The sequence below is a fragment of the Oryctolagus cuniculus genome, chromosome 15 (assembly GCF_051225735.1).
Source record: "Oryctolagus cuniculus isolate XC-2025 breed Fujian yellow rabbit chromosome 15, ASM5122573v1, whole genome shotgun sequence".
Lineage (NCBI taxonomy): Eukaryota > Metazoa > Chordata > Mammalia > Lagomorpha > Leporidae > Oryctolagus > Oryctolagus cuniculus.
This window is the reverse complement of record NC_142881.1, coordinates 46,378,654-46,403,579: the sequence shown is the minus strand read 5'-3', so window position 1 is coordinate 46,403,579 and position 24,926 is coordinate 46,378,654. Positions and strand designations below refer to the sequence as shown.

At 36.6% G+C, this 24,926-nt stretch overlaps 1 protein-coding gene across 5 annotated transcripts in view; it reads left to right on the top strand.

Annotated features, from left to right (window-relative positions):
• The window catches only part of PCDH15 (protocadherin related 15), a 1,661,037-nt gene that overhangs the window by 1,571,267 nt on the left and 64,844 nt on the right, over positions 1-24,926 (top strand). For all 5 annotated transcript variants that reach the window (XM_089314076.1, XM_089314072.1, XM_089314075.1 and 2 more), the window contains one exon: positions 19,126-19,341. In XM_089314076.1, coding sequence (XP_089170202.1) covers positions 19,126-19,341 — 216 coding nt within the window. The remainder of the gene's footprint in view (positions 1-19,125; positions 19,342-24,926) is intronic.

Here is a 24,926-nt window from a genome sequence, read left to right as displayed (position 1 = left end):
GCTAATGACCTTGAACATTTTTTCATGTGCCTGGTGGCCATTTGGATTTCCTCTTTTGAAAAATGTCTATTGAGGTCCTTGGCCCATCTCTTAAGTGGGTTGTTGGTTTTGTTTTTGTGGAGTTTCTTGATCTCTTTGTAGATTCTGGTTATTAACCCTTTATCTGTTGCATAGTTTGCAAATATTTTTTTCCCATTCTGTCGGTTGTCTCTTCACTCTCCTGACTGTTTCTTTTGCAGTACAGAAACTTCTCAATTTGATGCAATCCCAATAGTTGATTTTGGCTTTGACTGCCTGTGCCTCCCGGGTCTTTTCCAGAAATTCTTTGCCTGTGCCAATATCTTGAAGGGTATCTCCAATGTTCTCTAGTAACTTGATGGTGTCAGGTCGTAGATTTAGGTCTTTAATCCATGTTGAGTGGATTTTTGTGTAAGGTGTAAGGTAGGGGTCTTGCTTCATGCTTCTGCACGTGGAAATCCAATTTTCCCAGCACCATTTATTGAATAGACTGTCCTTGCTCCAGGAATTGGTTTTAGATCCTTGATCAAATATAAGTTGGCTGTAGATGTTTGGGTTGATTTCTGGTGTTTCAATTCTGTTCCATTGGTCTATCCATCTGTTTCTGTACCAGTACCATTCTATTTTGATTACAACTGCCCTGTAGTATGTCCTGAAATCTGGTATTGTGATGCCTCCGGCTTTGTTTTTGTTGTACAAGATTGCTTTAGCTATTCGAGGTCTCTTGTGCCTCCATATGAATTTCAGCACCATTTTTTCCAGATCTGAGAAGAAGGTCTTCGGTATCTTGATTGGTATTGCATTGAATCTATAAATTGCTTTTGGGAAAATGGACATTTTGATGATATTGATTCTTCCAATCCATGAGCATGGAAGATTTTTCCATTTCTTGGTATCCTCTTCTATTTCTTTCTTTAAGGTTTTGTAATTTTCATCGTAGAGATCTTTAACGTCTTTGGTTAAGTTTATTCCAAGGTATTTGATTGTTTTTGTAGCTATTGTGAATGGGATTGATCTTAGAAGTTCTTCCTCAGCCATGGCATTGTCTGTGTATACAAAGGCTGTTGATTTTTGTGCATTGATTTTATACCCTGCTACTTTGCCAAACTCTTCTATGAGTTCCAATAGTCTCTTAGTAGAGTTCTTTGGGTCCCCTAAATAAAGAATCATGTCATCTGCAAAGAGGGATAGTTTGAGTTCTTCCTTCCCAATTTGTATCCCTTTAATTTCTTTTTCTTGCCTAATAGCTCTGGCTAGAACCTCCAGAACTATATTGAATAGCAGTGGTGAGAGTGGGCATCCCTGTCTGGTACCAGATCTCAGTGGAAATGCTTCCAACTTTTCCCCATTCAATAGGATGTTGGCTGTGGGTTTTTCATAGATTGCTTTGATTGTATTGAGGAATGTTCCTTCCAAACCCAGTTTGCTTAGAGTTTTCATCATGAACGGGTGTTGTATTTTATCGAATGCTTTCTTGGCATCTATTGAGATAATCATATGGTTTTTCTTCTGCAGTCTGTTAATGTGGTGTATCACATTGATTGTCTTGCGCACATTAAACCATCCCTGCATACCAGGGATAAATCCCACTTGGTCTGGGTGGATGATCTTTCTGATGTGTTGTTGCATTCTATTGGCGAGAATTTTATTGAGGATTTTTGCATCTATGTTCATCAGGGATATTGGTCTGTAATTCTCTTTCAGTGCTGCATCTTTTTCCGGCTTAGGAATTAAGGTGATGCTGGCTTCATAGAAAGAATTTGGGAGGATTCCCTCTATTGATTGTTCTGAATAGTTTGAGAAGAATTGGAGTTAGTTCTTCTTTAAATGTCTGGTAGAATTCAGCAGTGAATCCATCTGGTCCTGGGCTTTTCTTTGTTGGGAGGGCCTTTATTACTGTTTCAATTTCTGTCTCAGTTATGGGTCTGTTTAGGTTTTCGATGTCTTCCTGGTTCAATTTAGGCAGGTTGCATGTGTCCAGGAATCTATCCATTTCTGATAGGTTTCCCTGTTTGCTGGCATACAAGTCCTTGTAGTAGTTTCTGATGATTCTTTTTATTTCTGTGGTGTCTGTTGTTACATTTCCTTTTTCATCTCTGATTTTATTGATTTGGGTCTTTTCTCTTCTTTTTTTAGTTATTTGCGCCAATGGGGTGTCAATTTTGTTTATTTTTTCAAAAAACCAGCTCCCCGTTTGGCTGATTTTTTGTAATGTTTTTCTGGATTCAATCCTGTTGATTTCTTCTCTGATTTTAATTATTTCTCTTCTCCTACTAGATTTGGGTATGGTTTGCTGTAGGTTTTCTAGATCCTTGAGGTGAATTGAAAGCTCATCTATTTGGTGCCTTTCCAATTTCTTGATGTAGGCACCTATTGATATAAACTTTCCTCTTAACACTGCTTTTGCTGCGTCCCATAAGTTTTGGTATGTTGTGCTGTTATCCTCATTTACTTCCACAAAGTTTTTGATTTCTCTTTTGATTTCTTCTATGACCCATTGTTCATTCAGGAGCATGTTGTTCAATCTCCATGTGTTTGCGTATGCTCTAGGGATTCCTGAGTTGCTAATTTCCGACTTCATTCCTTTATGGTCTGAGAAGCTGCATGGTATGATTCTAATTCTTTTGAATTTGCTGAGACTTGCTTTATGGCCTAGTATGTGGTCAATCCTAGAGAAGGTTCCATGTACTGCTGAGAAGAATGTAAACTCTTTAGCTGTAGGATTGAAAGTTCTGTATTTATCTGTTAGATCCATTTGGGCTATAGTGTCGTTTAAATCTACTGTATCCTTGTTGATCTTCTGTCCTATTGATCTGTCTATTTCTGAGAGTGGAGTATTGAAGTCCCCCAGTACTATTGTATTAGGGTCTAAGTCTCCCTTTAAGTCCGTTAATAAATCTTTTAGATAAACTGGTGCCCTGTAGTTAGATGCATATACATTGATAATTGTTATATCTTCCTGTTGAATTGATCCCTTAATCATGATATAGTGTCCCTCTTTGTCTCTCTTAACAGTTTTTGTGGTAAAGTTTATGTTGTCCGATATTAAGATGGCTACGCCCGCTCTTTTTTCATTTCTGTTGGCATGGTATATCTTTTTCCAGCCTTTCACTTTCAGTCTGTATGGATCTTTGTTGGAAAGATGTGTTTCTTGTAAGCAGCAAATAGATGGGTTTTGTTCCTTAACCCAATCAGCCAATCGATGTCTTTTAACTGGACAGTTCAGGCCATTCACGTTCAATGTGACTAATGATAAGTGGTAACTTTGCCCTGCCATTTGCCAAAGATAAGTTCTAATATATGCTTTGAATTCCCTGTGATCTTTTGCTGTGAGGTTTCCTTCCTTGGTTTCCTTCCTTTACCTTCTTTCATATTGATGACCGTGTTTCTGTGTTTCTGTGTGTAACACATCTTTAAGCATCTTTTGCAGGGCTGGATGAGTGGCGACAAATTCTTTCAATTTCTGTTTGCTATGAAAAGTCTTTATTTCACCTTCATTCACAAATGATAGCTTTGCAGGATATAATATTCTGGGCTGGCAGTTTTTCTCTCTTAGTACCTGGGCTATATCTCGCCATTCCCTCCTAGCTTGTAGAGTTTCTGATGAGAAGTCAGCTGTGAGTCTGATTGGAGATCCTCTGAGAGTAATCTGACATTTCTCTCTTGCACATTTTAGGATCTTTTCTTTATGTTTCACTGTGGAGAGTCTAATTACAACGTGTCGTGGTGAGGATCTCTTTTGTTCGTGTTTATTAGGGGTTCTGTGAGCTTCCTGTACTAGGATTTCTCTGTCCTTCTCCAAACCTGGGAAATTTTCTGCTAATATCTCACTAAAAAGACCTTCTAATCCTTTCTCCCTCTCCATGCCTTCAGGAACTCCTAGAACCCGAATGTTGGGTTTTTTAATAGTATCCTGAAGATTCCCGACAATATGTTTTAGATTTCTAATTTCCTCTTCTTTTCTTTGGTCTGACTGTATCCTTTCCTGTTCTCTGTCTTCTAAGTCCGATATTCTCTCTTCTGCTTCACCCATTCTGTTTGTAAGGCTCTCTATTGTGTTTTTCATTTGATCTATTGAATTCTTCACTTCAGTCACTATCACAGTTTCCTGTTGTACTAGTTGTTTCATTTCATTTTGATTCCTCCTTAATATTTCATTTTCACGAGAGAGATTTTCTACCTTGTCCATTAAGGATTTCTGTAGTTCAAGAATTTGTTTTTGAGAACTTCTTAATGTTCTTATCAATTTTTTGAGATCTGCTTCTTGCATTTCTTCTATGTCATCATCTTCATAATCTTGAATTGGGGTGTCTTTTTCATTTGAGGGTGTCATGGTGACTTCCTTGTTTTTATTACCTCGGTTTTTGCGTTTGTTATTTGGCATATTGGAGATATTTGGTTTCTTCACTGTGGTGCTTTTTCTTGTTATACTATGACTCTAGATTAAGTGGACCATCTGTTTTTGATGGAGCCTTAGGGCTTGAGATGGGTGTGGCCTGAGAGCTCTGTTTGGTGTGCCATAGGTGACACTCCCACGTTAGGCGTGGTAAATCTCTCTCTCTCTTTTTTTTTTTTTTTTTTTTTTTTGATTCAAAAGGGAAGTAATTCCGCACAGCTGAAGGAAGTTGGAGGTAGTTAGCAGGCAAATGATATACCCACAGGAACCAGAGATCGGAAGCTCTTTCCCAAGGACCACACAGGGAATCTGTTCGGCCCTCAGAGTGGGCTCAAATTCTCCTTCAGCCTCCCACTGGGTTGCCAAAGTTACAGAATTGTAGCGTCTCTGGAGAGTGCTCACGTAAATTCTGTGAGTTCTCTCCCCACCGTCTCTTTTTTCACAGTCTCAGTTCAGTAGCACCACAAATTTACTAGGTCCTAATCTCCTGTTAATTCGCCCCGCCCAGAGTCAGGTTTTTCTGCTAGGCTCAGGGCCGGTGCAGACCTGAGGTCGCTCTGCTTATGATGTATGTCCAAGATGGCGCCTGCTCTTTGTCTTGCTCGCCCTTGAGAGGTGAGCGGAGAGAGAGAAACCGGTGTCCGTACCAGTCACCTTTTTTTTTTTTTTTTTCTCTCTCTCTTCCAGTTAGCCTGGTGAACTCCCCCCCCCCCCCGGGGGTCGTTCCCTCTAGTCTCCTCTCTCTGCTTGCCTGCCGGTTTCTCGGGCTATTGAGGTTCGGCTCACCTCGCGTTCCAGCGCTGGTGTGTTGAGTCTGCCACTGGTGTCCCGAACTGTGGGCTCCCACGCTCTCCACACAGGTCCGCTGTGAATCACGCGTTCCGGAAGAGTTTCTTCTGCTGTTTCCTCCCCTACTCTTCCTTGAACCTGCAGTATCTCCACTTTTATTAAACTATCTCTCCCCGGACTATCAGTGTGCTCCCTTCCTATTCCGCCATCTTGCCTCTGAAACTCTGGATACTAATATTTTATGAAATTAGCTCAAAATGGAATTAGAATGCTGACCACCCTGCATTACATAAATTGCTGTGGGGCCAATTCTTTTCAAATGAAATCTCTGAAAACTCTATTACACTGTTGTAATATTCTCATCTCATGCCTCATCAGATCCCTGTAATTTTCCTCATATATTTTTTGCTCAGTCATCAGTAGAATTTGTACATAAAACATTGTCAGTGTGGAAGAAAAGCATAGATAATATTTTAAGAAGGCAAAATTATTTTATCACACACATTTGAGAAATATTAATTGCTTGTTTTTTTCAATGATTTGAAAGGTATGGTTATCTAATAATTGGGGTAAATAGTGTTGGGTATGAATTTCAAAAGACTGTCTGTATTACTTGTATTTAATATGATCTGTGTGTGCCACATTCACTGATTTGGGGACAGCCCAAATCACCTTAGGTGGCCTCACTCAAGAAATTTCTATCACTATATCCGAGTACAGGTAAGGAATCCTAGTATATTGACATCCAAAAAAGGACTACTTCATTGCAATTCTAGTGTTATGACTGTTTCTTCTTAGCTGGTGCTCAAGACATGAAATATATAATGTAATATAATATAAAAATATGAATATATATGTGTGCAGGTGTGTGTATATGTTAAACACACATGCATACACACCCCTAGAGAAAGAGAGAGCTCCAAAGTACCACCAATTTAAAAATAAAGGACATTGTAGAGCACCATCATTTTGGATGAATGTATTATTATATTACATTGGCATATACTATAAAAATTCAAGGACATATAATGTTGGACAAATAGCACCATTCCATTCTGTGTATGTAGTCTTCTTTACAATTAATGTCACTTTAAAAATACTAAGGATATTTCTCTTGATGAACATTAGTTTCATCAAGCACTTTCTATCCAATATGTTTTGGAAGTTCTCAATTTATTTTCCAAAGGAAAAGTGTGTTATAAATCGAATTCTATTTTCCTTCACATGCTCTTTTCCTTTGAAACCACTGATAAATGTTTTTCTGTCCATATTAAAGCTTTTGTTTGTGTTTCTTAATTTCTTATTATATAGGCAATAAAAGATTGTCAGGGAGAATTTTACAGAAGATTTAACATTTAGATTTAATATTCAAATGCCCTGTTCTTTCCTTGAGTTTTCCTTGACTTTCTATTAACTTATTAGTTGAAGGATAAGTAGACTTAAGATATATTTTTCATATATTAAAACATTTTATAAGAACAAAAATGTTCTTTTAAACTTGAATTGTACTTTAAATTACAGGCATGTAATACATGTTATACATATAAAGTATTTGTATATATATTTGTATATATTTGTATATTAGTATATGGAAGTTTATAAGAAAGAAATATTCAAGTCCCTATGGAGAAATACACAAATTTGTCAGCAAATAAAAGACACACTTTGTTAAATAATCTAAATACAGATAGTAAAATAATCCTTAAAATAACTAATGCTGAGAAGAGATTTTTTTCTAAAACATGTAAAATAGCCCAGGTTAAATTAAAATTTTTGAGATGTAACTTGCTAGTCAGGAAACCAAGAGAGACAGAAAAATATACAAAACAAAAGTAAACAATAACTAAAACAGAAGATGAGTGTAAAATCTAAAAATATTAGCTTTTTAAAAAAGTTTTATTCATTGGGGCCGGTGTTGCATATGGGTGTTGATTCGATTCCCAGCTGTGCAACTTCCCATCCAGCTCTCTGCTGTGGCCTGGGAAAGCAGTGGAGGATGACCCAAGTCCTCGGGCCCCTGCACCCACATTGGAGACCCTGAAGAATCTCTGGGCTCTTAGCTTCAGATCTGCTCAGCTCTGGCTGCTGCAGCCATTTGGGGAGTGAACCAGCAAGTGGAAGATCTCTCTCTCTGTCTCAATGTCTCTCAGTAATTCTGCCTTTCAAATAAAAAAAAAAAAAATCTTAACCTACCCTGCCACAGAGCCAGCCCCAAATATTAACGTTTTTATACATAGATAAATGTAGCATATAGTTACATACAGTAGAATTAAAGTAAGTCTTCTTTATGTAAGTTTTGGTTTGATGAGTTGAACTCATGGTCATACAATTTAAAAATAGATTATTGTTAACTGAGTAGTCTTTGATATAATTATGTATAGAATGTACTTGGTTTGCTTTTCTAAATATTCAATTGGTTTTTGATAAATTTTTTTAAATGACAACTATGATGTCTGATAAGTATCTTATTATAGTAATACCACAAAAAGTACCTACAAGTACTTTTTTTTTATATATAAATAAATGACACTTATAATAAGAGATTGGTAAACATACTTTCCTCAGTGACAGATTGATTCCCTCAACAAATATTTCCTAATTACAAGACACATAGAAGGCACTGGCAAGGAGGACTCAGGAGAGCAAAGGTGAATCCAAAAACATGCTGCTCCTCCAGATTTTACACACAACGAGGTAGAAAGTGACGATGCCTTTAAATAATCAATGATAATAAACAGCAAAGAGCAGGTGGACAGCTACAAAATATGTATAGAGAAGATGACAACAGAACAGTAATAATAATTAATCTTGGTTAAGATCACTGTATACCAGGCACTGTGCTTTCACCTGAGTGAATTTTTACAGTGAGGCTATTCAGTATGTCCTACCTTCTCAATTTTACAGATGAGGAACTAAGTCCCAGAGAGTTATTTGCCCTAGCTCATCTGAGTAATAAGGCTAGAACCCAGTTCTCATCTGTTAAATCTCAATAATGATATCTAATCTGCAATGATATTCTTCTACAGGTATTTAAGTCCAATATTAGTTAACTCAGACATGATACTAATTCAAAAGCATGAACACATAGAAATTTAACTTGTAAAGAGACACATAAATATAATGTTTCTTAGTAAATATATTAGTAAATATTTACAGGGTAAATATACTATATATACTATATATATACTATATAGTAAATATATATCCTATACATAATATATAATAAATATTTACTATATATAAGAAATATATATATTTCTTACTATATATATATAAGAAAAATATATAAATATATATACTATATATGAGAAATCTATACATATTTAGAAACATATATAATAGAGATGTACATATATTTAGATATAAATACATTTAAATATATCATATATATATATGTATGTCCAAAAATGTTAATGAAAGCAGCACTCCCTAGGAGAAATGAAGAAAGTCTTTAGACAGTAATCATTTAAGCTGAAGTTTGGTTACTTTAGACATTACTTACCTTCATATTCAGTGTGTGTGTGTCTGTGTGTGTGCACGTGCCATAATATAATCTAGGAGTTAAGATCATATGGCCTAGAAGAAAGGGGACGTTTCACTTAAGGTAGAAGAAATCACATGTACATAGCGTGGGAAACCTTAAGGAACACAGATTGTTCAAAACAAACAAAGTATTGTGATTGTGGGAAGATATGATTACAAAATTGTTAAATAGCAGAAGTTAGAACAATAAACTGAGGTCAGATTGACGCTATTTTATGGATTTGGAACATTTGTTTTTTTGCAAATAGGATCTAAATAGAATCAGTTATTTTTCAGTTATTGCTCGAGTAAGAAGTGAGATGACATGAGAGCCTGAGAGTGATGGAGGTAAACTAGGCAGCAAGTTCCAGAACTGAGAAATGCTGGTGTTGCAGAGAAAGAATGCAGGGTGCTTGCTGATAGACTGGAAGCAGGGAGGCAAAGAACAGATTAAACACATGAAGAGGATGGTGAGCTTTTTTGTTCAGTCCACTACATAGACGGTGATACTCTCATGCAAAAAAAAAAAAAAAAAAAGGATAAAGAGGAGCGTGTAGGGTCGCCAGAAGGAAGACATGAAGATGGTGGCCAAAGGAAGCAGAGTTTGATTAGGATTGATTGTACCTTTTGTAGCTAATCAACTGTCATGGAGCAAGAAATGAAGAATATCTCACCTAATTTGCTTTGGGTGATGACATATTTAGGGTATAATAACTACAGTGATTACAAAACCCTTACAATTTTTAAATTATTTAAGGATTTGTAAGCATTTGGTAAAAACTGATAATATTTTAAGATTCAAAAATCATCATCTAGTTTCCCCTATCAAATACACAGCTCAAATTGTACATGTATATCTTTTGGTTTTTAATGTGAATAAACTACAATTGATTTCTGTAGAAATGAAAAAGTGAAACTAATAAATTCAGAGTGTATTTGAAAGCAACTGGTAGGGATTCATAGTCCGTCATTATATGAGGATATTACAAACACTTTGTGGAAATTCAGTGAAAAGATAAAATTTATTTCAGTGCAAAGAATTTTTAAATCTGTGAGTAATTTTTTCATAATGTAATTTTCTTTGAACTTTTTGAATAAAACCATTATCTATGATCTGAAGTAGTATCTATTTCCAAAATGTTTCATAAGAAAGGAAAACAAAATTTAAAAGTTTCAATTATTACGTAAGTACAAATTTGATTTTTTATACTCTCATGCCTTCTATAAAGTAGTACAGATTTTTAAAAAATAAAAATTTTGGTTTTCATCACTTGTCTTTATTTCCTCAAATAGATACTAGCCTGTGATTTTTGGCATCACTCTTTAAATTATGAATAAACTTTGCAAATGTTATCTATAAATAGTCTCCTGTAAGACTTTTTCAAACTGTGAAAAACATCTATGATTGGCATGTCTCTTAATCCTATTATTACACTGTTATTTCCACACTGAGTTGTGTTCTTTATAATATCTCAAAGTTATATTAGAGTTTTACATAACTCTACAAATACTAAATTACTATATTGAAATTAAGTATTATTGATGTTACATGGTGGTTGCATTTTTTACATTCTTGTGCAAAATCCAACAGCAGGATTTCTTAGTTAAAATACTTCTTCATTTGTTTTTATTTTTGCTGAGGTCTTAACATAGTTTTATAAATAAATCAGTGTACCTAATTTTCCCTTATTCAGGTTTTTAAATGCTGGGCATGTTGTCTTTAAGGCTTTTAAAATGAAGATTTCTTTGTAGTTTCTGAAAATGTAAGAATAAAGTAAAAAGAGTTCTATAAAACCACAGCTCTGTTCCTTTTGCAAACATTGCTTGATATACTGACATTAGTAGGTGGAAATGTGACATTTGAGTATTTTTATCCTTACATTCTAAAGCACTTTGACTCTGTCTTGGGGAAAGTGAGCCTTTAGTGCTGGTAAATTTTAAAAAGGGTCTAATTGAGGAGTTAAAGTTAGCATTATTGGACTTTTTAATGTGTTCGGAAGTTCTTAGGACATTCACTAATTGTTCTGTGTCCATAGTGTTCATTTAAGGAACAGAGGGGAACAGTTATTTAGGCTGTTAGAAAATTAATGCTCTCACTTCTTTGTGTGATAGAGGCAATTATTTGGTGATTTTTCTTGTGATGCTGGACCTCTGTGAGCATTAAAAATTCCAGAAGAGGTCTTAGAATTAGCTAAGTGTTTGATTGTATTTAAGCATTCATTTAAAAATATAATTACAGTAAGTACAATATAATATTCATTTTGACTTTTTTTCTCTTGTAATAAATCTAAGCATTGCTTTATTGATTTCACATATCCCAGATATTCATGACTAAGCTATGAACCCACTCTACATTGTTTTGATTATTAAAAAAAAAAAAAAGCTAATGGAATGAGTAGAATGACACCGAAACTACATAAATTTAATTCATGCAGGTTTTCTGTGGTTAGTCAATTTTAACTTTAAGCACCAATGGGACAAGCTCATTAGATGTCTCTTTATTGCTATCTAATAAGTAATGGAGAGTATTTATGATTATTATTTATTTATATCTTCATTAGAATATCTTCTTGACTTTTCCCCAAATTTTAAGGAAGCAATACTGATTACATCTTTTATATTTTATAGAAATTTTAAAAATCCATCAGTGATATAAAATCCACTGTGTTCTTTTCATCTGGTTCTTCTTTCCCAGCCAGCATGCATCAGACCTCACTTAGAATACTGGTTCAATTTTACAACAGATCTTCCCTCATTCCCTGCCCCTATCCCCAAAAGCCAGAAAAGTAAAATTCTTCTTGAAAATAAATGAGTTCTAAGTTAAAACATGAATCAATTTTAGCTTATACATCTAAGTACTTTTCTTCCTTAAGGGTTAATGTTTATTTTTTGTTTGTATTCATTTTATTTGCAAGGCACTGTGAGATAAAGGGAAACAAAGTGAAATCTTCCACCATTGATTCTCTCTCCAAATGCCACGATAGCTAAGGCTGGGCCAGTCTGATGACAGGAGGCTAAACTTCTGTGTTTTCCACAGGGATGGGACTCAAGTACATGAGTCATTAATTGCTTCCTTGTAGGACATGCATTGTAAGAGGAAGCTGGATCAGAACAGGAGTAGCCAAGATGCTAACCAGGCACTCTGATGTGGTATGAGGACATCCCAAGCAATGGCTTAAACCTCTTCACCAAATGCCCTCATTGTCCAGTGTGTTTGACCCTGTCTTTTCAGTGGAATATTGAACTAAATGTGTGGTAGTTTCAAATAACATGAAGATTTTCCTCCCTGTAGTTTCATTTAGGATTTCCTTTATCATTTTTTTCTTCTGTATTTCTTTTCCTCCCATATTTAAAATTTCTTTAGGATTATTTTTTAACCTGCTGTGTCCCTTATATTTTGAGAGGTACATACTCTTTCTATTAAGTAGGATTGTCTTAGAAATTTTAAATAACACACATGTTGTACATAAAAATATCAATACATGTGTCATCTTAACATCATCAAATCTTAAAATATGTAACTCCAGACACACAGTTCTAATTTCTGTAGTATTGTGTTTAGATATTTAGTCACACTCCACCACACACAGCGGAGTCCTTATGGCAGAGTCCTTGCTTATGTAGATTTACTTACACATTTACAACTTTCTTTACTTTTCAGTTTTCATCGTAAATCTGAGCTCTTGCAAATGGAATGACTATATTTTCACTTCAAGCGTAACATTTAGATCTTTCCATGGAGCTCTTTTCATGGCAAACTCTTTCAACATCTACAAAGACGTTCATCACACAATGATTTTGGAAGCTATTTTCATTATGGTCTAGAATTCTAAACTGATAGGTATTTTCTCTCTGTAGTTGAAGATTCCTTTACTCCTCATGTGCCATTGAGGGTTGCTGTTGAGGAGCTACCTTTCCATGCACTACTTCTGAGCCTTGCCAGGTCTCAACTCTGGGCTACAGGTGGAGTAGGGGATACACTGTAGTGTCTGTCCTGTGTGGGTTCAAGGTGTGGAAAGTGTTATTTACACTGCTTTAAATTTATTAGGCTTTTTTTTTTTTTTTTTTTTTTTTGACAGGCAGAGTGGACAGTGAGAGAGAGAGACAGAGAGAAAGGTCTTCCTTTGCCGTTGGTTCACCCTCCAATGGCCGCCGCTGCAGCCGGCGCACCGCGCTGATCCGATGGCAGGAGCCAGGAGCCAGGTGCTTTTCCTGGTCTCCCATGGGGTGCAGGGCCCAAGCACTTGGGCCATCCTCCACTGCACTCCCTGGCCACAGCAGAGAGCTGGCCTGGAAAAGGGGCAACCGGGACAGAATCCCGCGCCCCGGACCGGGACTAGAATCCGGTGTGCCGGCGCCACTAGGCGGAGGCCCTATTAGGCTTCTTAAATATGCATATGATTATCTTTTATCACTTCTGGAAAATTCTGTTGTTTTCAGAGTTCTAAAGCTCTAATCAGGCATTTGCCAAACTTTCCCATTCTGAGCTGTGTTTCCAAAGCATTTTTTAGATGGTTCATCTTTGTAACTCTGAAGCATTCTAGATCATTCCTTTTGCCTAAGCATCCAGTTTATGAATTTTCTACTCATCTATCCCTAATCTGTTCATCTGTGATCCCACCTCTGAGTTTTCATGTTAGTTTTTACCTTATTTTTCATTTCTAAAAGACACATTTAATTTCTCTTGAACTATTCTCATTCTGTGCTCAGATTTTAATGTTATGTACTAAAACATATTAAATATTTTCTTCATAATCTATCTACTAGTTCAAATATCTAATGTACTTGTGGTTTTGAATTTGATTTTTTAATCTCAACAGACTCATAACTTTGTATTTTCTTTTTTAAAAATGCTTTTATTTTGTTTGCATTTCTTGAAACTTTGTCATAATTATTTTACACATGGCATGGAAATTAGTTTTTTAAGAAAGTACTTGTTTCCCTGAGGAGGCACGACCTTGTCATTCAAAAATACTTTTGTTCAATGCTTTTTTTTAAAAAAAGATGTATTTATCTATTTGAAAAGCAGAGTCATGGAGAAAGAGAGGTAGAGACAGAGACAGAGAGAGAGAGATGGAGAGTTCCCTTCCAATTGTTGGTTCACTCCCCAAAAGGCCTCAATGACTGGAGCGTGGCCAATCCAAAGCCAGGAGCCTCTTCCTCATCTCTCACCTGTAAGCAGGGGCCCATCTACTTGGGTCACCTCCCCTGCTTGCCCAAACATATTATCAGGGAGTTGTGTTGGAAGTGGAGCACCCAGGTATCAAAGAAGCACCCATATGGGATGCCAGTATTGTGGGTGGTGGCTTTACATTCTATACCACATTACTGGCTTCACAATTCTCAAGTTAAAGTTTGCCCATTCATTCAGGCAGAGTTCAGAACCATTGGTCTGTGCAAACTTAGACTACTGTGATTTCTATTTGAACTGGGCAAATAGATAGTGTCTGAATGAAGGCTCCAAACTCAAGTAAGGGAATGTGTTTGGTTAGGATTCTCAGGAAACTTTGGTCTTCTTGTCACTGAACATCAAGGTTTAAGCCAGACAGTTTTCTTGGCAATTTTCAGTTAGTAGTGGCAGTGGGGGCTGGTAAGAAAAGATGAATTTTTGTTCAACCTAAAGGTGAGAATGTAGTTTTCTGTGGGAGGATTTTAATTAGACTCCCTTCCGTAAGTGGTTCTTGTGCCTTGTCTCCTGTTCTGAGACACTCAATAGTAGACAAGTTCCCACACCTCAAGAAAACAAATATCTAGATGACAATCACTATCAGTACAAAGATTTTTGTGTTCTTCCTTTCATTATCTATTTGGGCACTTATAACAGAGTACTGTAGACTGGATGATTTACATGTAAGAGAAATGCATTTTATGCTTTTTTCATGTTATTTTGATATAAATACAAATAGAACAGATTCAGTCTAGTTCATAGTAGGTAGTTCATAGACAATTCTGATAAAATAACATTCCCTCCTTATTCACCTCCCCTTCTCTCCTTCGTTAGTTTTTTCTTTCCTTCCATCTTTCTGCCTTTCTCTGTTTCTGTTTTAATTTTTAGATAACATTTTAAATTTACATTTACAATTACAATTAAATCTGAAGGATGAGAAGTTCAAGAGCAAGGCACCAGCTTATAGAATACCTAGTTAGGGCTGTTGCCCTCATTCATAAATGGCCATCTACCATTGTGTACCTTTATGTTGGAAAAAGGCAAGGAAAGTCTCTGGTTCTCTTTTATTAAAGCAGTGATGGCATTCATGAGGGCTCCGCCACATGTCCTAATGAATTCCTAAAGACTCTCCCACAAAATACCATCATGTTGCAGATTAGGTTTCAATATATGAATTTGCAGTGAACCATGTGCATGTAGTTTATGAAATGCATATTTTTTATTTTCTTTCATCTTGATGCTTCTTAGAAGAATTTTTAGGGCATTTTGTCAAGGATTTGCTTTTGTTCTCACTGGGACTTTATTCCTCATATATAGTCTAAAATATTGAATGTAAGGCCGGCGCCGCAGCTCACTAGGCTAATCCTCCACCTTGCAGTGCCGGCACACCGGGTTCTAGTCCCGGTCGGGGCGCCAGATTCTGTCCCGGATGCCCTTCTCCCAGGCCAGCTTTTGGCTGTGGCCCAGGAGTGCAGTGGAGGATGGCCCAAGTGCTTGGGCCCTGCACCCGCATGGGAGACCAGGAGAAGTACCTGGCTCCTGCCATCGGATCAGCGCGGTGTGCCGGCTCTGGCGGCCATTGGAGGGTGAACCAACGGCAAAGGAAGACGTTTCTCTCTGTCTCTCTCTCTCACTGTCCACTCTGCCTGTCAAACAAAAAAAAAAATATTGAATGTAGTGTTTTATAGCAAGAGCTACCCAAGTGTGCTGTCAACCATTTGTGTGATTATGGACAAGTTTCTGATCCCCTATGCCTCCTTTTCTTCATCAATAAAATAACAGTAGAACCTACTCAATGCTAAAAAAAGTAATGATAATGAAGTCATACATGTAAATTATTAATTTGCACCTAGCAACTATTTAGTGTTCAATAAATGGAGCATCCAGTAGAAGCAGCAACAACATTATATAAATCATGTAAATGGAGTTTGTCACTTGAAGATCTCTAGATGGGTTGTTGGTATGAGCCTGAGACAATCCTCCAACCCTGATTGTGCAGATTCACTGGAATGATGGAAGAAGAAGGTAGAATGCATTTTGGGAATAACTGGGGGATAAAGAATTGAGGAGAGTGATTGTAAAGGCATGTGATGAAGAAACTGAATGAAAAGTAGGTTTGGAAATTGTGGGGTCATGTCGGATATGTATACAGAGCAGAAGAAAAGTTTGATTTTGTTCTAATGACAGAGACATGTGCTTTGGAGTCTGTAGTGGAAAAGATGAAGAGGACAAAGGTAAATACAGCTGATGAACTATTATACACAGAAAACATAGAAGTGATTCATATCTAGAAGGCATGAGTGCCTTCAAAGGAAGATTTGAAGAAAGTGGTGTAAATACCGATGAATGTAGGTTTTCAGTTATGTTGTGATAAATTCAGGCACCTCACATTTTAATGGCCTCAGTTTGTATGTGAGTTAGACCTTCTGCAAGTACAAATCAGACTGAAATAATATGTCAACTGAAGAAAAGTTTGAAATGTTGGAATGAGGAAGAGAACTTACCACATACCTACAGCTAAGGATTTCTAAGTAGAGCAAAAACAGAGTTGAACCATTGGATGAGAGATTTCTCTATTGCTTTCCCTTTTTTATCTGTCTCTCAATTAAAATACAATTAATTATTTATTTTAAAGAGTCCATCTCTTTAAAAAATTAGTTTAAAACAGAACAAATCCTTGATGTTAGATTGAGATAGTGGTTTCCCTTAGGGAGATGTGTATGACATGAATACCATAAAGTGTATTCTGGAATGTAACTAATGTTTTTCCCATGATGAGCTATTAGTCTCTTGTATTTGCAAAATATTACTGAGCTGTAAATTACAATTTGTTCATATTTCTGCATGCTTTTATACATAATTTTATTAGGGAATATGCTTTTTATTAGGGAATTATGCTTTATTAAATGTTTAATTAATGTTTAATTAATTAAAAGTTTTAAAAGAAAATCTGATAACTGGATGGTTTTTCATTTTTTTCTTTTTTTAAAAATCTAGAATAGTATCTAATGTTGCAATCTAATTACAATTACTCCAAACCCAAATCTGAGCGTTACCTCAAAGTAAATCATATGGACCTCTAAAGATATCAGCTGGAAGTTTGAGTGCATCCTCTTTTAAAGCTGAGAATTTTAACTCAAGAAATATTTGATACTGAATTGAAACGCCTGGTTGTTTAATTCAAATTACCACATTTACTATATTAATGGAGTTATCCAGAAATATTTTAAGTGGTTTAGAATATTTACAGAATTTAAAACTGAATCAGGCTCATGTGATACATTGATGTACATTTGCTGTTATGTATTGTTGTCGTTATCTGTATCCGAACTTTACTACTTATAATGTAACTGATTAAATATACTTAATTAAAATTAGATGAAATTCAAACTTCAATTCTTTAGTCACATTAGCCTCATTCCAATTATTCAGTGATTTTAAATCACTGGTGCTCACTGTAGGGGACAGAGCAGATTTAAAATATTGCTATCATCCCAGGAAGTTCTGTTGGACAGCATTCATTTATATAACTACAAAAAATCAGTCTTTGGAAAAGGTTTCATTTTATTAAATAAGAATATTTTTGTATGATACTTAGCATTTTATTGGCAAATCATAGATGCTTAATATATAACTTTTTTTTTTTTTTTTGTTTTTTTTTTTTTTTTTTACAGGCAGAGTGGACAGTGAGAGAGAGACAGGGAGAAAGGTCTTCCTTTTACTGTTGGTTCACCCTTCAATGGCCGCTGCGGCTGGCACGCTGCAGCCGGTGTACCATGCTGATCCGAAGCCAGGAGCCAGGTGCTTCTCCTGGTCTCCCATGCGGTTGCAGGGCCCAAGCACTTGGGCCATCCTCCACTGCCTTCCCTGGCCACAGCAGAGAGCTGGCCTGGAAGAGGGGCAACTGGGACAGAATCCGGCGCCCCGACTGGCACTAGAACCCGGTGTGCTGGCGCCACAGGCAGAGGATTAGCCTAGTGAGCCATGGCACTGGCCAATATATAACATTTAAAAGTAATAATAACATTGGTAAAAATAAAACAGAAAGATTGGAGGTTTGCATTGTGGCGTAATGGGTAAAGCCTCCACCTGTGACTCCAGTTCATATACTGGCTGCTCCACTTCCAATTGAGCTCCATGCCAATGGCCTGGGAAAAGCAACGGAAGATGACCCAAGCTTTTGGGCCCCTACCATCCATGTGGGATGCCTGGATGAATCTCTGGTTCTTTGCTTTAGCCTTTCCCTTCACTAGCCATTGCAGATAGCTGGGTAGTGAACTACTGAATGGAAGCACACTCTCTCTCTCTTTTCCTCCCTCTCTCTCTCTGTAACTCTGACTTTCAAGACAAATAAATACATCTTAAAGAACACTCAAAATAATGACAATAATAATAAATGAAACTATGTAACAAATTAGTAAGCAGGAATAGTGTATGTGTAACTTTGTATAAGGTCTTCAATACTCTTGTATCACTTACTATCTAAATATTTTTCAATGAAATAAATTTGAAATTAACAGTCTGAAGAATGACTCCTATGAAGAAACCATGGAGCCAGCTTAGTATATTATACTCACAACTGTATTAATCATTTTTTTTATTTCATATGGTTAGAAACTTTAACATAAAAACCATAATACCTACCATCAGGAACAAATCTAGGTAATTAGAATACAGGATGATTACAAATGCAGCTGGATTAAGATTCTAATAATAGTATGGCATTAACTAATTAAGACATCTACATAAATCTCCAAACTCAGTTTTAAAGGCTCTGGGTTCTGATTTATCTTATTGTTAGTTTATATACTTTTGGACAGATACTTTTAGACTGTGTGTTAGATAAAAAACACATACAACGTGCCTATTGTACCAAGACAGTCATTATGTAAACAACAAATCCCATCCTTCAACCAGTTTGGATCACAACCCTGAGTTGAGCTCATTAGATATGTCCATCAGCAAGTTTGATTCATTGACTTCATTCCTGTTTATGTCCTTTTAGTTCCCAGTTCAGCAGACACTATCATTCTCATAACAATTGTTCAACAATGTGGACAAAGAACTTATAAATGTAATATCCGGAAAACTTATATCACAGGTCTTCATTGTGTTATCAATTACACAAGAAATGCCAGTTGTGTAAATAGAAATAAGCCCTTTAGTACAGGTTTTTTTTTTTTTTTTTTTTTTTTTTTCTGTTTGTTTATAATCTCTGTTTTTTTCTTCCTAGGCTACTGATAAAGATACTGGCAATTATAGTGCTATGGCATATAGACTCATCATACCACCGATTAAAGAGGGGAAAGAAGGATTTGTGGTGGAAACATACACTGGGCTTATCAAGACTGCGATGCTTTTCCACAATATGAGGAGGTCCTACTTCAAGTTTCAAGTTGTTGCAACTGACGACTATGGGAAGGGACTGAGTGGCAAAGCAGATGTCCTTGTAAGTAGGTGATTTCAGCTCAGGACTCTTAAGCCGAATCGAAAAACAAGTTTTCTAAATGTAAATGTCATTTTTGTAGATTTTAATATAAGTAATTTTATTATTAAATTTACAAAATGAAAATTGTGAGGTAATGATTTGAATTCCCATATACATCTTCTCTGTTTGTCCTATTAGCATCTCATGTTAGTATCTTTGTCACAATTAATGAATCATACCCAGCTTCTTCTGTTTTTTTTTTTTTTTTTTTTTTTTTTTTTTATACAAACTTCTTTTGTCCTTCCCACTGCTCCTGGATGCTAGTATCAACATTTTAAGTTCAGATTCAGTGTTTATTGTTTCTTTCTTTTTTTTTTTTTTTAATTTAGCTCCCACATATAAGGGAGAACATGATGTGGTATTTGATTTTTCTGTTTCTGGCTTATTTCACTCAACACCATTTACTCTAGTTTCACCCATTTTGCGGTAACTAACAGGATTTATATTTTTTTAAATAGTGAATAGTATTCAGAAATGTAAATATGTCACATCTTCTTTATCCATTCATCTGATGTTGGGAACATTTTTTGGTTATTGTGAATAGTGCTGCTCTAATCATTTTGGTGCAAGTATCACTTGGATACATTATTTAATGTCTTTTGAATATATGTCCAGTAATGGGATTTTTGTATCATATGGTAGGTCTATTTCTAGTTTCCATACTGTTCTCACAGTAGCTGTACTAATTTGTATTCCTACCAACAGCATGTAGGAATTCCGCTTTCTCCACATCCTCTCAATGGATTGTCACTCTGTCTTTTGAATATTAGCCATTCTGGCAGTGGGAAGGTTATTATCTCATTGTGGTCTTGATTTGCATTTCCCTGTTGGCTAGTGATATTAAGCATTTTTCCATATATTTGAGGGCCATTTGTATTTCTTCTTTTGAGGATTGTTAAGGTCTTTGGTTCTTTGTTTTAAGAGTTGAAGAGCAAGCTTTACTTTAGCTTTTAGTAGTTATAAGACTCACAATACACTGAGAAGAATTAACCATTTGATAAAAAGATAGGAAATGCAATGCACAGCCATTTGAGACTATTATGTATTTGCCTATTTTTGAAAACAGTAGAACCATTACATTAGCATATCAATTTATGATACATCTTCTATCTTTATTCTTTTTTAACAGTTTTATTCATATAAGAACAGGTTGTTTTATTGTTGCATTTAGCCTGTTGTAATTGAATAAACAAAAGGAAATGTTTCTTGGCAAATTAATATTCCCGTGGATGTGATTTTCTTCTTTTATTAAAATCTCCATGATAGTTTTGATATCCTTGACTAAATTATATCTGGCTACATTTGTTGGTATCACTTTTTAAAATTGACTTGTTGTCTCTGTGCATGTTTGGTGGTAGATCATTTCTACATAAATTGAGATATTAGCTTTCACACATTAATACCAATGTATTTATTTTATGGAACCTCCCCCAACTTTCAAGCATGGGTTTTTTGGACTTTCTCTGACAGATGTAAGAATTTTTTTTTTTTTGTTATTGGAAAAAATATTTTTCGCATCAAGAAAAAGGTCAAAGATGACTTGCCTTTTTTTTGTTTGTTTTTGTATCTTAGTAAATCTATATGTTTCACAGTGTTCCTTATTTTATTCTCTGGACAGACTTAACTTCACATACACAGGCATTAATGATGAAATATGTTTCCTGTTAGAGAAAGGTAAAGACCTATCAGCATGATTCTGGTAGGTAGGAAGGACACAGTCCTCCAGCCACACCCTCATTGGTAACAGAAAAGTGGTAACAGAATGAAGAGCAGTCTGGGCCAAGAAGCTTTTGACATAGAAGATACTAAGGTTGACATAGATTATTCATCAAATTTGTATCTGCAAACCTTAGATAATAGCACTTTTCTTACTGTTTGTGGGATATGTACAATGTGGAGCCTAGATAGAAAATAATAAGATCATTATTAAGTATCATTAAAATATAAAAATCAACATAAAATATAAATATAAATCTCTCTAAATCAGCACTGTGATGTTAATGGGTTATCCATTTGGACTGCTTGAAAATTGAGTAGAATTTTTTAAAAAAATCTTTAAAAGTATTAAATACACTTGCAAATTAATTTCCAAGAAATAATATGTCAGGTTTATAAGTAAATATATGTATATTGTATTCTGATATAGTCCTAGAGCAGCATGGAAGCTATATTAGTAAAATGATGTTTATGGGAAGCACTGAAATTCTTTTTTTTTTTTTTTTTGATAGGCAGAGTGGATAGTGAGAGACAGAGACAGAGAGAAAGGTCTTTCTTTTGCCGTTGGTTCACCCTCCAATGGCCGCCATGGCTGGCGCGCTGCAGCCGTCGCACCGCACTGATCCGATGGCAGGAGCCAGGTGCTTCTCCTGGTCTCCCATGGGGTGCAGAGCCCAAGCACTTGGGACATCCTCCACTGCACTCCCTGGCCACAGCAGAGAGCTGGCCTGGAAGAGGGGCAACTGGGACAGAATCCGGAGCCCCGACCGGGACTAGAACCCGGTGTGCCGGCGCCGCAAGGTGGAGGATTAGCCTAGTGAGCCGCGGCACCGGCCCACTGAAATTCTTTTAATCAAACAAGGTGAGATATGCAGGGAAATAGGACTTTGATGCAGAAGGTGCGTGTGCCAAAAACAAGAAGGAAAAAAAATGATGACATCTATGAATAAGTCATTCAATGTTTTTTTCTTCTTGCCATGAGTATATGAAAGGAAGTGTGAAAGAGAAATGAGTTTGGAGATGTTAGTAGGTTATAAGAGACAAAAACTGGGGTAGGTATTGTGGCACAATGAGTTGTCACCTCTTGTGACACTGGCAATGCCATATGGAAGAATCAGTTCGGTCCTGGGATATTCTACTTCTGATTCAGGTCTCTGCCACTGTGATTGGGAAAAGGCGGTATGATGGCTCAGGTGTTCATATCCCTGCTGCCCATATGCAGGACCAGGATGGAGTTACTGGCTTCTGGTGTCAGCCTGGTTCACCTGAGGATATTATACCCAATTGCTGAATGAAGCAATAAATGGAAGATCTCTCTCTCTCTTTCTCTGTCTCTCTCTGTCTCTCTCTCTTCCTCTCTCTCTCTCCACTCTTTATTTCTCCTCCCCTCCCCCCATCATCTCCCCTTCCTTCCCTCACTCCCTTCTCCCCCCACTTCTTTTTGTGTGTGTCTGTCACTCTGTTTCAAATAAATAAATGCATCTTATAAAAAGAGACATAAACAATATTAAACATGTTGGATTATTTTCCTAAAATAAGAAGCCATTGAATAATTTTAGTAAGAGTATGGGAAGATTGGATTTTTTATTTAAGTAAAAACTTCTTGCCTAATGAAAATCTAGTACTCCTCTGAGAAAATGTTTTACTTTTGGATAGCTATTATTTTATAGAGTACATTGTGATAATTAGATATATGTGTACATGTGTGATGATCAAATCAAGGAAGTTAACATTATCACATCTGTAAACATTTTAAAATTGTTTATTAAGATGTAATAATTTTGGCCAGTGCCGCAGCTCACTAGGCTAATCCTCCACCTGCAGCTCTAGCACCCTGGGTTCTAGTCCCAGTTGGGGCGCCAGATTCTGTCCCAGTTCCTCCTCTTCCAGTCCAGCTGTCTGCTGTGGCCCGGAAGGCAGTGGAAGATGGCCCAAGTGCCTGGGCCCTGCACCCGCATGGGAGACCAGGAGGAAGCACCTGGCTCCTGGCTTCGGATTGGCGCAGCGTGCCGGCTGTAGCGGCCATTTGTGGGGTGAACCAACAGAAGGAAGACCTTTCTCTCTGTTTCTCTCTCTTACTGTCTATAACGCTCTCTCTGTCTCTCTCTCTCTCACTGTGTAACTCTTCCTGGCCAAAAAAAAAAAAAAAGTAATAATTTTACAGAACTACCAGGTACAGTTTGATGTTTCAATACTTGTATATAATGTGTACAGGTAAAAAACAGTGTAATTATTATTTCTGTCTCAGAACCAGTGCTGTGGTGTTGTATGTGTGAAGCCAATGACTGGGATGCCAGCTGGGATCCCTTGTGGGCACCGTTCAAGTCCCCACTTCCCACTTCCTATAAAGCTATCTGGGACCGATGCTGTCTGTCTGCAATGCCATCATCCCATATAGATGCGAGTTCGTGTCCTAGCTGCTCCCCTTCCAATCCGGCTCTCTGCTATTGCCTGGGAAAGCAGTTGAGAATGGCCCAAGTGCTTGGGCCCTGGGCCCACTTGGGAAACCCAGAAGAAGCTCCTGGCTTCTGGTTTCAGCTTGGCCCAGCCCTGGATTTTGTGATCATTTAGGGAGTGATCGAGTGGATGGAAGATTCTTTCTGTCTCTCTCTCTCTCTCCAACTGCCTTTCAGAAAAATAAATCTTTAAAATATTTCCAATTCATTATTAGTACTTTATCAATGGAAGCTTCAGGCTGTTCTCTCTGGATATTCCTAAAATATAGAACAGGTTATTGTGAACTACAAGCACCCATTCTGTCATAGAACACTAGGAAGTATTCCTTTTATCTGAACGTTTCTGTACCTATTACACAACATCTGTTGGTCCTTCTTGCCCACACCATTTAAAATCTGTAATAATCACTATTGTACAATCAAATTGACTTTTTTAGTTTCCACATATCTGACAGAGTAATTTTTAAAGATTTTATTTATTGTATGAAAGGTAGAGTTAGAGATAGAGGGCGAGACAGAAAGGTCTTCCATCTGCTGGGTCACTTTCCAAATGGCCCCAATGGCTGAAGCTGAGCCAATCTGGAGCCAGGAGCCAGGAGTTTCTTGCAGGTCTCCTACAGGTGCAGGGGACCAAGAACTTGGACCATCTTCCACTGCTTTCCCAGGCCATAGCAGACAGGTGGATCAGAAGGGGAGCAGCTAGGACACAAATGAGCACCCAAATGGTATGATGGCACTGTAGGCAGACAGCATAGGTCCCTTGATAGAGTAATTGTAACTGTCTTTCTGTGCCTGTCTTGTTTTATTTAACGTTTCAGTTGCACATTAAAAACCAGTGAGATATCATTAACTCCAGTTATTATGGCTATTACCCCCCAAAAAGAATTGCCAGTGAGGATATGGAGAAAAAGGAACTTTTATAAACTGTTGGTGAGAATTTAAATTGGTGCAGCATGGAATTTTCTGCAAAACAAAACAAAAAAATGGATCTACCATATATCACTTTTGGGTTTATATCCAAAAGAAAATGAAATCAGCATATCAAAGAGAGGCCTTTATTCTCGGGTTTATTGCTGTTAGTGTTCAAAACAGCTAATATATTGAATCAATCTATATGTCAATATCAAGATGAATGAATTAAGAAAAGGTACAAATGCACATTATTAAGATATGAAGAAAGAAGGACATTCTGTCATTTGCAGCAAAATGGATGTTACTGAGAACATTATTTCTAACGCTGATTTCTCAAATCATGGCTTTTGTTAGTATTCCCTTTATGTTGTTTGTCATAGTCTTCATACTACATAGTGGTAGAGTAGGATACTGAATGTATAACATTGTCACTTCTAAATCCTCCCTCTTTGCTAAGAGGCA